This window comes from Bufo gargarizans, chromosome 2, assembly GCF_014858855.1.
Source record: "Bufo gargarizans isolate SCDJY-AF-19 chromosome 2, ASM1485885v1, whole genome shotgun sequence".
Lineage (NCBI taxonomy): Eukaryota > Metazoa > Chordata > Amphibia > Anura > Bufonidae > Bufo > Bufo gargarizans.
In genome coordinates this window covers 431,302,158-431,314,422 of record NC_058081.1, presented here as the reverse complement: position 1 = coordinate 431,314,422, position 12,265 = coordinate 431,302,158, and the positions used below count along the sequence as shown (strand labels likewise).

The 12,265-nt window shown below is 45.7% G+C and overlaps 1 protein-coding gene across 4 annotated transcripts in view; it reads left to right on the top strand.

Moving 5' to 3' along the window:
* JADE2 (jade family PHD finger 2) overlaps positions 1 to 12,265 on the top strand; it is a 350,683-nt gene that overhangs the window by 81,415 nt on the left and 257,003 nt on the right. Inside the window, exons 2-5 of one of the 4 annotated variants that reach the window (XM_044280920.1) lie at positions 2,192 to 2,247; positions 2,319 to 2,542; positions 10,722 to 10,779; positions 11,563 to 11,648. In XM_044280920.1, coding sequence (XP_044136855.1) covers positions 2,465 to 2,542; positions 10,722 to 10,779; positions 11,563 to 11,648 — 222 coding nt within the window. In that variant the 5' untranslated portion in view covers positions 2,192 to 2,247; positions 2,319 to 2,464. The remainder of the gene's footprint in view (positions 1 to 2,191; positions 2,248 to 2,318; positions 2,543 to 10,721; positions 10,780 to 11,562; positions 11,649 to 12,265) is intronic. The other 3 variants (XM_044280921.1, XM_044280922.1, XM_044280923.1) reach the window with 3 other exon arrangements.

The following is a 12,265-nucleotide window of genomic DNA, read 5'->3' as shown; positions in this document are numbered from 1 at the left end:
CAGACCCATTAATTTTCAATGGGGCCGGAATGTGCTGTCCGCATTTGCAGATCCGCACTTCTGCATCCGTGCTTCCGTTTCCGCAAAATTGCAGACAAGATTAGTTATTTTCTATTATAGTGCCGGCAATGTGCGGTCCACAAATTGCGAAATGCACATTGCCGTTGTCTGTGTTTCGTGGATCCGCAAAAAAATTACGGACGTGTGACTGGACCCTCATAGTAACATTATTGAAGGTTACGTTTTATCTTTATGTATATTCTAATGGATTGCCTTCCTTGTACAATGTTATAATATACTTTCTATGTTAGAAAGTATATTATAGTGCATTTGTATTGTGCGGCAGTCGTGTGCGGTTCTGCTGCGATACTGCAGGTATATAGAGGGACAAGCGTTATTGGAACAAATAATTTCTACTGGTGTAATATACCAGTCGCCCCCCCCAAAAAACTGATTGAAGCAGGGTGTTATATACCAATATACTTTCTTTATAGTGCATTAGGGTGCTGTATAGTGCATTTGCGCATGCGCGTACACAAAAATTATATTGCCGATATTTCGCATTGAAACAAATTATGAATGAAGATCGCAAATTCGAATAATACATCTGGTATGTCACTGTCCATGTTGTGGGACTGTTTGTGCACTTCTAGTAATTATTTCTTAGCTGCAAATATGAGCTGAAGGTTTTTCAGGTTTGACTGCCATTAAAATGAATGGGACCCGCCGCGAACTTGCGGTTAGCGAACATTTGATCGTGTTCACGCGATCACGTTTGTGAACTGTCCCTGCAGATGTTCGTCCATCACTAGAAATTAGGGCTGCATGATATGGAAATTTTGTGCGATTGCGATTAGGGCCCTAAAAATTGTGATAACGATATGCGATGCAATATTTTAAGGGAATTGTGCTAGAGGTCTATTTGCTTGGATTTTCCCATATGAGCCGCTGACATGGCTGGGTATGACATAGTTATGGGGGATCTGTGGATGACGCGCTGTTATGGGGGATCTGTGGATGACGCGCTGTTATGGGGGTTCTGTAGATGACGCGCTGTTATGGGGGTTCTGTAGAGGACGCGCTGTTATGGTGGGGTCTGTGGAGGATGCGCTGTTATGGGGTGGATCTGTGGAGGACGCTGTTATGGGGTGGATCTGTGGAGGACGCTGTTATGGGGTGGATCTGTGGAGGACGCTGTTATGGGGTGGATCTGTGGAGGACGCTGTTATGGGGTGGATCTGTGGAGGACGCTGTTATGGGGTGGATCTGTGGAGGACCCGCTGTTATGGGGTGGATCTGTGGAGGACGCTGTTATGGGGTGGATCTGTGGAGGACGCTGTTATGGGGTGGATCTGTGGAGGACGCTGTTATAGGGTGGATCTGTGGAGGACGCTGTTATGGGGTGGATCTGTGGAGGACGCTGTTATAGGGGATGTGTGCTATGACACATAGGGCCATGAGGGGGGCCAGCATAAGATATATAGCATCTTATGCTGGTCCCCCTCATGGCCCTATGTGTCCTAAACTGCGCACATAACTGGCTTTGTGTGTAAAGTATTTTAATAGTGTGTAAAACAATCTCTCTCCTATTGATAACATGGCCAGCCTCTGTACTCACTGTCACTATGAATGCACTGCAGCGAGGTGGCCGGCCGGCGCGTGACTGACGTCACTTAGTAGCGCTCCTCCCACTTCAGGAGGCAGGAGCGTTACTAAGTGACGTCAGTCACGCGCCGGCCGGCCCGCTCGCTGCAGTGCATTCATCGTGACAGTGAGTACAGAGGCCGGACCTGTTATCAATAGGAGAGAGATTGTTTCACACACTATTAAAATGCTTTGCACACAAAGCCAGTTATGTACGCGGGGCCCCTTCATATATAGTCGCTGCATTTTCAGGTCGGCCAAATCGCCATATCGCATTTGCCGATTATAGCGATTTGAGTAATTTTGCGATATATCGTGCAGCCCTACTAGAAATGAGTAATACCGGTAATCCGGATTCCTGGAAATCTCCATGACACCACACACTTTCCACCCGTTTGTTTTGGTTCTTAGATTCAATATTATTATTTATTTTTCCTTAATCTAAGTCACTTATTATCCCTTTTTCCTGGTTTGGTTGGCAATACACTGGTGATGGAGGGAAAGGGATGGGATTTAAACCTCTCTGTGTTTTTTCCTGTCCTATCAGAGGAAGTCAGTCTCAGGATGTGGTGTTATGGAGACTTCCAGGAAACTGGATTACCGGTGAGTGTAATACTTATTTAATGCATGCCGCAATATATAAGATAATAGCCAATGTTTTGTTCCTCTCCCAGGACCTTTATTCAAGGCCAGAACGTTTGAACTCCACCATCAAGCAGCAACACACTCGCAACCCTGCTCATTCCAGCCATGAACAAGGTCCTGGGAGAGGACCAAAACATTGGCGATTATCTTATGTATTGCTGGTGAGGATAGGTCAATGACATTAAGCCACTACTGCACAACCCATTTAAAGTGGATGCTAAACCAGGATCAAAATGTGTCACCTATCTGCAGGGTAGGTCATATATGTATAACTTAAACCCGAGGTCCTAAATTCTCCTTTGTTGAATGGAGCTGGCAGTGTGTTTGTGTTGCCACCATTCACTTTTATGGTATTGCCTGAGCTACCCGAGCACTGTGTCGCGCATGCACACTCCATTCACACTAGGGAGTCAAGGACCACTATTTTCATGATGGATGGAGGGCCCAGAGATCATATATTTAATAATTCATCTTGTGGATACATATTACATGTTGTTTGTGGGCCACACCCTTCAGGCACTATCATTTTTTTTTTTAAACTACAAATTCTCTTTAAAATATCAGCAGACACACCTAAAAATACACAAATATGTGATACAGTACATAAACTAATACAGTACTGTACTGTATGCTTGTCTCCCACAGCATTGTTTTCCGGATCCATTTCGTTATCAAAGAGTAACATTTTTGTGCAGCAGTTTTGTATACAGCTGGACTACTCCTCACTACTCCAAATGTATCACATCATTGTAACACACCTTGAAATGGGTTTTCCTGTTTTATACAGGATAATTATTTTATGAACTGTATAAAAAGTGACACCCTTTTGTTTTTATGTATGCTGTGTTTCTATTCCATAGATGTTTTCTTGATGTAATTTGCATACATGACTCCAAAATGAGCAAATATTTCAATCATTACGTTTTACAGAATCGTTTCCCACAAAACTGTACATTTTGCTTAGCTCTTCCTGCTTCATAACATGGTGCCTGCAGATTACACTGCATTTTTATGGTGACAGGTTCTCTTTAACTCTATTAAGCCATGCATAATGATTATGGAAATACCAGTTCTATAGTTTTTATGTTTTACTATAATAAAACTTTTTTTTTCATTTTTATTTTTTATTAGTTTGTGTCACCATTTCCTGAGACCCATAACTTATTTTTCCACTGATAGAGCTGTGTGTGAGGGCTTGTTTTTCGCTGTTCACTTATAAAGCTGTGAAGGGCTTGTTGGTTTTGCCGGGTGACTTGTAGTTTCACAAGTGGTGATTCTCCACCACCTTCACCACATTCCTGAAAATGGGGTTCTGGCAAGGGGCAGAGCATGCGGCTTTGCCATATTTATTGTCTTTTACTCAAGTTTACTGCCATAAAAGAACATTGAAATCTACGGTAGCCAGGGGCTGGAGTAGATATCAGTATAGGTGCATGGACTGCCAGATGCAGTGTCTAATTTTAGACGAGGTGTACACCACAGATCTATGATAGATCTGCCCCAATGTTCTCAATAAGGGTTGCCCTTAGGCCTCCTGCACACGAACGTTGTGTGCATCCGTGGCCGTTGTGCCGTTTTCCGTTTTTTTTCACGGACCCATTGACTTTCAATGGGTCCGTGGAAAAATCGGAAAATGCACCGTTTGGCAGCCGCATCCGTGAGCCGTGTTTCCTGGCCGTGAAAAAAATATGACCTGTCCTATTTTTTTCACGGCCAACGGTTCACGGGCCCATTCAAGTCAATGGGTCCGTGAAAGAACACGGATGCACACAAGATTGGCATCCGTGTCCGTGATCCGTGGCCGTAGGTTAGTTTCATACAGACGGATCCGAAGATCCGTCTGCATAAAAGCTTTTTCAGAGCTGAGTTTTCACTTCGTGAAAACTCAGATCCGACAGTATATTCTAACACAGAAGCGTTCCCATGGTGATGGGACGCTTCTAGTTAGAATACACTACAAACTGTGTACAAGACTGCCCCCTGCTGCCTGGCAGCACCCGATCTCTTACAGGGGGATATGATAGTGCGGCACCTGAAGGGGTTAATTGTACTATCATATCCCCCTGTAAGAGATCAGGGCTGCCAGGCAGCAGGGGGCAGACCCCCCCCCCCCCTCCCCAGTTTGAATATCATTGTGCGGCCCCCCCCTCCCCTGTTGTTAACTCGTTGGTGGCCAGTGTGCGCACCCCCCTCCCTCCCTCCCTCTATTGTTTTAATACATTGGGGCCAGTGTGCGCGCGCCCCCAACCCCCCCCCTCCCTCCCTCTATTGTTTTAATACATTGGGGCCAGTGTGCGCACCCCCCAACCCCCCCCCCCTCCCTCCCTCTATTGTAATAATAGCATTGGGGCCAGTGTGCGCACCCCCCCCCCCACCCCCGATCATCGGTGGCAGCGGAGTAGAAGATTTTCATACTTACCTGGCTGCTGGCTGCTGCGATGTCTGCGTCCGGCCGGGAGCTCCTCCTACTGGTAAGTGACAGCAATGCGCCGCACAGACCTGTCACTTACCAGTAGGAGGAGCTCCCGGCCGGACACAGAGATCGCAGAAGCCAGCAGCCAGGTAAGTATGAATCTTCTACTCCGCTGCCACCGATGATCGGGGGGGGGGGCACACTGGCCCCAATGCTATTATTACAATAGAGGGAGGGAGGGGGGGGGGGGGTTGGGGGGGCGCGCACACTGGCCCCAATGCTATTATTACAATAGAGGGAGGGAGGGGGGGGGGGTGGGGGGGCCCGCACACTGGCCCCAATGCTATTATTACAATAGAGGGAGGGAGGGGGGTGCGCACACTGGCCACCAACGAGTTAACAATAGGGGAGGGGGGGCCCACTGGCCACCAATGAGTTAAAAACAGGGGGGGGGGGTCTGCCCCCTGCTGCCTGGCAGCACCTGCCAGGCAGCAGGGGGCAGTCATGTACACAGTTTTTTTGTATATTCTAACCTGAAGCGTCTCCATCACCATGGGAACGCCTCTGTGTTAGAATATACTGTCGGAAATGAGTTTCACGATGTAGCTCATATCCGACAGTATATTCTAACATAGAGGCGTTCCCATGGTGATGGGGACGCTACAAGTTAAAATATACCATCGGATTGGAGAAAACTCCAATCCGATGGTATAACAGAACTCCAGACTTTACATTGAAAGTCAATGGGGACGGATCCGTTTGAAATGGCACCATATTGTGTCAACATCAAACGGATCCGTCCCCATTGACTTGCATTGTAATTCAGGACGGATCCGTTTGGCTCCGCACGGCCAGGCGGACACCAAAATGACTTTTTTTTCATGTCCGTGGATCCTCCAAAAATCAAGGAAGACCCACGGACGGAAAAACGGTCACGGATCACGGACCTACGGACCCCGTTTTTGCGGACCGTGTAAAAAAACGTTCGTGTGCAGGAGGCCTTATTCTGTAGTTTGCAAAAACACCCCATATGTGGTCCTAAACTACTGTTTGGCCAAACGGGAGAACATAGAAGGAGGGGAACGCCATATGGGTTTTGAAAGGCCGATTTTGCAGGACTGGTTTTGTTTATACCATGTCCCATTTCAAGCCCCCTGTTGCACCCCTAGAATAGAAATTCCAAAAAAGTGACTCCATCTAAGAAAGTACACCCCTCAAGGTATTCAAAACTGGGTTTAAAAACTTTGTTAACCCTTTGGTGTTCCACAAGAGTTAAGGGCAGATGGAGAAACAATTTTGGAATTTCTATTTATGGGAAAATTTTCCATTTTAACCCTTACTTTATTACTGGAAAAAATGGGTTAACAGCCAAACAAATGGGTTGCCTTGATTCTGTAGTTTGCAGAAACACCCCATATATGGTCGTAAACTACTATTTGGCTAAACGGCAGGACATAGAAGAAGGGGAATGCCATATGGTTTTTGGAAGGCAGATTTTGCTGGACCGGTTTGTTTACACCATGTACCCTTTCAAGCAACCTGATGCACCCCTAGAGTATAAACTCCATAAAAGTGACCCCATCTAGGAAACTACGAGATAAGATGGTTGTTGTTTTGGGACTATTTTAGGGTAAATATGATTTTTGGTTGCTCTATATTATCTTCTCTATATTTTTTGAGGCAAGGTAACAAAAAATTTAAATTCACAAATTGTTTCTACATTCGCTATTAAGTTTTGTGGAACACCTAAAGGGTTAACAAATTTTGTAAAGTAACTTTTGAATACCTTGAGGGGTGTAGTTTCTTAGATGGGGTCACTTTTTTGGAGTTTCTAGTCTAGGCTACATCAGGGGGGCTTCTAATGGGACATGGTGTAAATAAACCAGTCCATCAAAATCTGCCTTCCAGAAACCATAAGGCGTTCCCTTTGTTCTATGCCCTGCAGTGTGTCTATATAGCCATTTACGACCACATATGGGGTGTTTCTGCAAACTACAGAATCAGGGCAATAAATATTTAGTTTTGTTTGGCTGTTAACCCTTGCTTTATTACCGGAAAAAAGGGATTCAAATGGGAATTTTGCCAAAAAATTGGTGTTTTGGCACCGTTTTCATTTTATATTTTTAACACTGTTCATCCGAGGGGTTTGGTCAAATGTTATTTTTATAGGGCAGATTCTTATGGACGCGGCGATGCCTAATATGTCTACATTTTAAAATGTATTTCGATTTTACACTGTATTATCATTTTAGGAACCCCAAAAATTATTTTAGTATCTCCATAGCCTGGGAGCTACATTTTTTTTTTTTTTTTTTTGGGCGACTATCTAATGTAGGGGCTCATTTTTTGCGGGATGAGATGGCGGTTTTATTGGCACTAATTGGGGCTGAATATGACATTTTGGTCGCTCGCTATTACACTTTTTGGGATGTTAGGTGTGACAAAAAATTAGAAAAATTGTTCTAAATGTTATAAAAATAACATTTAACCCAATAGTGCCACCCCACAAAATGTAGTACTCCATGGAAGTATGATACTCCCTGAAGCAATCGATAACGCAGAGGCCTGGATGATCGGGGCACGTGTCACATTAAATGGTGGTGTCCTTCTGTATCCCCCTCTTGTGACACACTCTGCACTTTTTTGGGGTTCGTCCCTTCTTTCCAGTATGGGGGACCACACCTGGAAAATGTTGGGCGCCTCCAATTCCCGAGGTGCTTCGGCCTGCTCTTTCCCGGTCTGAAAAGATCAGGTTCTTGAGGACTGCCTCGTAGAATTGGAGGAATGTCCCTGTGCTGCCAGCGTTTCCGGATAGTACAAAGGCGTTGTACAAGGCAAACTGTACCAAGTAGACAGCAACTTTTTTGTACCATGCCCGGGTTTTGCGCATGGCATTATATGGCTTGAGGACTTGATCAAAGAGATCAACTCCTCCCATATACCGATTGTAGTCGACGATACAATCGGGCTTGAGGATCATTGCCGCGGTACCTCACACAGGGACAGGGGTGATGCTGTTACCGTGGATTGTGAACAGTATATGGACATCCCTCTTGTCCTTATACCTGACCAGCAACAGGTTTCCACTGGTAAGGGCACGGGTCTCACCCCTGGGGATAGGTACCTGGAGGGGGTAGGTAGGGAGGCCGCGTTGATTTTTCTGCACGGTCCCACAAGCGGACATGGATCTGGCGGCAAGGGACCTGAACAAGGGAATGCTAGTATAAAAGTTATCCACTTACAAGTGGTAACCCTTATTTAGCAGTAGGTACATAAGGTCCCACACGAGCTTCCCGTTAACACCCAGAGTGGGGGGACATTCTGGGGGTTCAATACGGGAATCTCGCCCCTCGTACGCACAAAATTTGTAAGTGTACCCTGAGGTACTCTCACAAACGTTGTACATTTTCACGCCATACCTCGCCCGCTTAGTGGGAATGTATTGGCGGATACGGAGTCTCCCCTTGAACGCAACGAGAGACTCATCAACCGCAACCTCCCTTCCAGGTACGTAGGCCTGCGCAAATTTGCCCCTGAAGTGATCGATGACCGGTCGTATCTTATACAGACAGTCATGGGCAGGATCACCTCGGGGGGACATGCTGCATTATCTGAATAATGCAGACATTTCTGGATGGCCTCAAACCGGGGTCGTGTCATGGCCATAATGTAGAGTGGGGTCTGGTAGAGGATGTCCCCACTCCAGTATTGCCTAACACTGGGTTTTTGCACTAGACCCATGTGCAGCACGAGACCCCAAAACGTCCTCATCTCGGCTGCACTAACCGGCGTCCAGCCGCATGGTCTAGCCAAAAAGGAGCCCGGGTGCTGAGCAACAAACTTTTGGGCGTACAGGTTCGTCTACTCCACCATCAGATTCACAAATGGGTCACTGAAAAATAAACTAAAAAAGTCGATTTCAGTGAAGCCCACTGTGGGAATCTGGATTCCTGGATTGCCAACAAAATCCGGAATCTCGGGCTCAAAATCCACTGGGGGACCCCAGCTAAGTTCACCGGTAGGGGTGGTCTAGGGTCTCACAGCTAAGTGCTGTGGACCCCAAACACCAGAAACAATAAATCAGATTTGTTTTAACTAACTTTTCTCTTCTATCCCTGTCTAATGGTGCCTCTCCCTCACTGACTCTAACCTACCTGGAGGGTGATGGGTGCAGGAGGGTGATGGGTGCAGGAGGGTGATGGGTGCAGGAGGGTGATGGGTGCCGACGGGGGGATCGCAGGAGCTGGTGAGGACGGTGCAGGTGCAGCAACAGGAAGAGGAGGGGAGAGAGGAGTGGTGGGAGTTTGGTCCTGGAGAGAGGCAGGAGATTCAATCAGCACCATGGACAGCAGCCATCAGCACCACAGCCAGCACCGCCTCTCCCAAATGCTCGGACTGTGATTGGTGGTGTGTAATCACACCACCGATCACCGTCCTTTTCCGGTTCACCGGAGACCCGAATGGACCGGAAACGCAGCAAACCGCAGGTCTGAATTGACCTGTGGTTTGCTGCGATCGTCGTTCCGAGGGGGTGGGGGGGCGGGGGTCACATGACCCTCCCCAGGCGTTGTGACAGGATGCCCGCTGAATGATTTCAGCAGACATCCTGTTCCGATTAACCCGCGCCGCAATTGCGTTTTAAAGTTAGGGCGTACCGGTACGTCCTGAGTCCTTAAGGACTCGGCAAACGTGGCGTTTCGGTACGTCCTAAGTGCCTAAGGTGTTAAAGAGAACCTGTCATCAACTTTATGCTGCCCACACTAACAGCAGCATAAAGTAGAGACAAGTGAGTGTATTTTAGCTGTTTGTCAATTAAAAGTTTGGTGGTTGCCGAGAGCCAACATCACAATCATGGCAGACTAGGCCTTGAAAACAGTCCCGGTCACCTGAGAAGAGTCAGTTATTTATAAATTCCTGCTCTCCTGCCCACCTTCTGACCATTCACAGTCTTCTACCTAGTTTTCTCCCTTTCTCTCTAGGAGAGAACTGCCAACAATCAGCAGATGGACGGGGAGAGCAGGAGATTATGGATAGCCATGACTCTTCTCAGGTAGATTTGACTCTTTTCAAGGCCTGAGCTGCAATGATTATGATGCTGGTTCTCGGCATCCACTGACTTTTAGCTCATGAGTGACACACCACTGAAATCTGAATTTCTGTCACTATTTTATGCTGCCCTTAGTAAGGTCAGCATAAAGTTGATGACCGGTTCCCTTTAACTTTGGGGTATGGTCAGCATGTATAAATACTGAGAATGTACCAACTGCAGTAGAGTTGATGATTTTTCTGTCTGCTGTTACAAAATAGAGCATCTCAGTACCTCTGTAATCATTAAATGGATCCTAGTAGAGGAACACTCAATACTTGAACCAATCCAAGTCTACCTCTGATTCTACCTCTAACGCGTAACTCTAAGTATTGTTCTAGTGCTGAGGAGAGATGGTCAGACTCAAGCATACTTCCAAAGAATGCAACTTAACTGGCTGGGTTGCGCTATGTTATTTGGCACAACTCAATAGTAGGCATATCAAGTCAAACTGGACTATGAGAGCGTAATAGATGCAGCTCCAGAAACAGACACTACGGCTTGTGTCTCAATGAAATGGGACCAACAGTGGAAAAAAAACTTTCATTTGGAGCACTGCCAAATGTATCTTCCATGAACTGGTACCAGGCAGTGATGGTAACTGGTTTATTGGAATTAAAGCAGCATATAGTATATATATAATACTGCATTAGGCTACTTATTTCTGCACTGGTCCTCCATGTTTTATACTTGTGGTTTTTATTCCAGTGAATGACCACAGCCACATTTTTAATCTGGTATCAACGATTGAAATGTATGAAAGAGTTTTTTTGTTTTTTCCTATTGCTGGCCACACTTTTTCCATTAGGACAGTCCTGTTTTTTTGAATGGAGTATTCTTGATTGCAACTTTAATTCCAATTTTGTATGGTAGTTTGGTAGTGCACCATATTGCTTCCTAGGAAGTAATTCTCTTTTTACCTTTGTTTTGCAGATGGAAGAGAAGAGGAGGAAGTTCTCTGTAAGCAGCGATGACTCTGACACCACTGATAGTAAGCCACAAATATCATAGCTTTTTCAGTACAATATTTTTTGCTGGTTCCAGCAAGAATAATAAAATCACTAGGGGGAAAAAAAAAAATCTTCCTAGTAGCAGGAGTTCAGCGTCTTAGGTTATTTGATCAATGTGTTTTTTACCTCAAAGAAGGAGAAAAACAACTCCTAATATGAATCCTTCAGTGGATCTGCTCACCTTGTGCAATGTAAAAACAAAAAGAATTATGAAAAAATGTATCCCTCCTCCAAAGCAATAGTGATACTGTGAAAACACAAAGTTCATTCATCCATAACATTGATGGCACATGTGCTTAGTCTTTGTGACTTGTTTCTGGTACCATATGACTTAGGCTACATGCACACGACCGTGCCGTTTTATGCGGTCCGCAAACCGTAGATCTGCAAAAAAACTGAAGGCCGTGTTGCCTTCTGCAATTTGCGGAACGGAAGCCGGCAATATAAATGCCTATTCTTGTCCGCAAAGCGCGGACAAGAATAGGACATGTTATTTTTTTTTAGCGGGGCCACGGATGCGCACAGCACACGGAGTGCTGTCCGCATCTTTTGCGGACCCAAACAACGGTCGGGTGCATGAGGCCTTACATGTACTGATTGTGTTTGAGTAAATACTGCAGGTGGGCAGTTGAAGTCAATTGTTGTCATGCAGTGCTAATTATATTGTCTTACCTGTTAAATGTTTTACTTTGTACATCACTACTTCTTTAAATTATTCTGGTGGATATTCCTTTAATGTATTCAATGTTTTTTTGGTACTGTAGGTCACACCACATCTTGGTCAAGATGTTCCAAAACACCAACTGCCAAAAACACATGGACTAGACAAAAGGAGAAGAAACCATCAGAGGTTTGTTTATACATTTAATTTTTTTTTTAAAGATTTAGCGTTTTTGAGGATCAGATGTGTATACCCGAATTCCAAAAGAGTATACAGATGTACATTCGTGGCCAAAAGCTTTGAGGCTGACACAAATTAAGTTTTTTTGACAAAGTTTGCTACTCCAGTTTTATGGTGGCAGTTTGCATTAAATCTCAGCTCAGACATTGGGGGCATATTGCTAGGATATATCCCCAATGTCTGATAGATGCAGGTCCCAGAGGTGGGACCGACACCTATCTTTAGAACAGAGCCAGCAAAGTGAAGAATGGGGCACCACGCGTGTGCCGCCGCCCTGCTTGGCTAATTTCAGCAGTCCTATTGAAATTAATGGGAAGCGCATCATGCAAGCGCGGTCACTGCTTCTTTCACTACTGTGGGGCTGTTGTAAATAGCTGAGCCAGCACTCCCATAGGAATAAATGGAGGATGGCTGCACTTGCGCTGTGCTCCCTCTTGCACTTTGCGGGCTCCGTTCTAAAGATAGGTGCAGGTCCCAGAGACATTGGGGGCTTATCTTAGTGATATGCCCCCAATGTCTGAGGTGAGACAACCCCCTTCCACTGCATTTTAACCCTGCCACAGAAC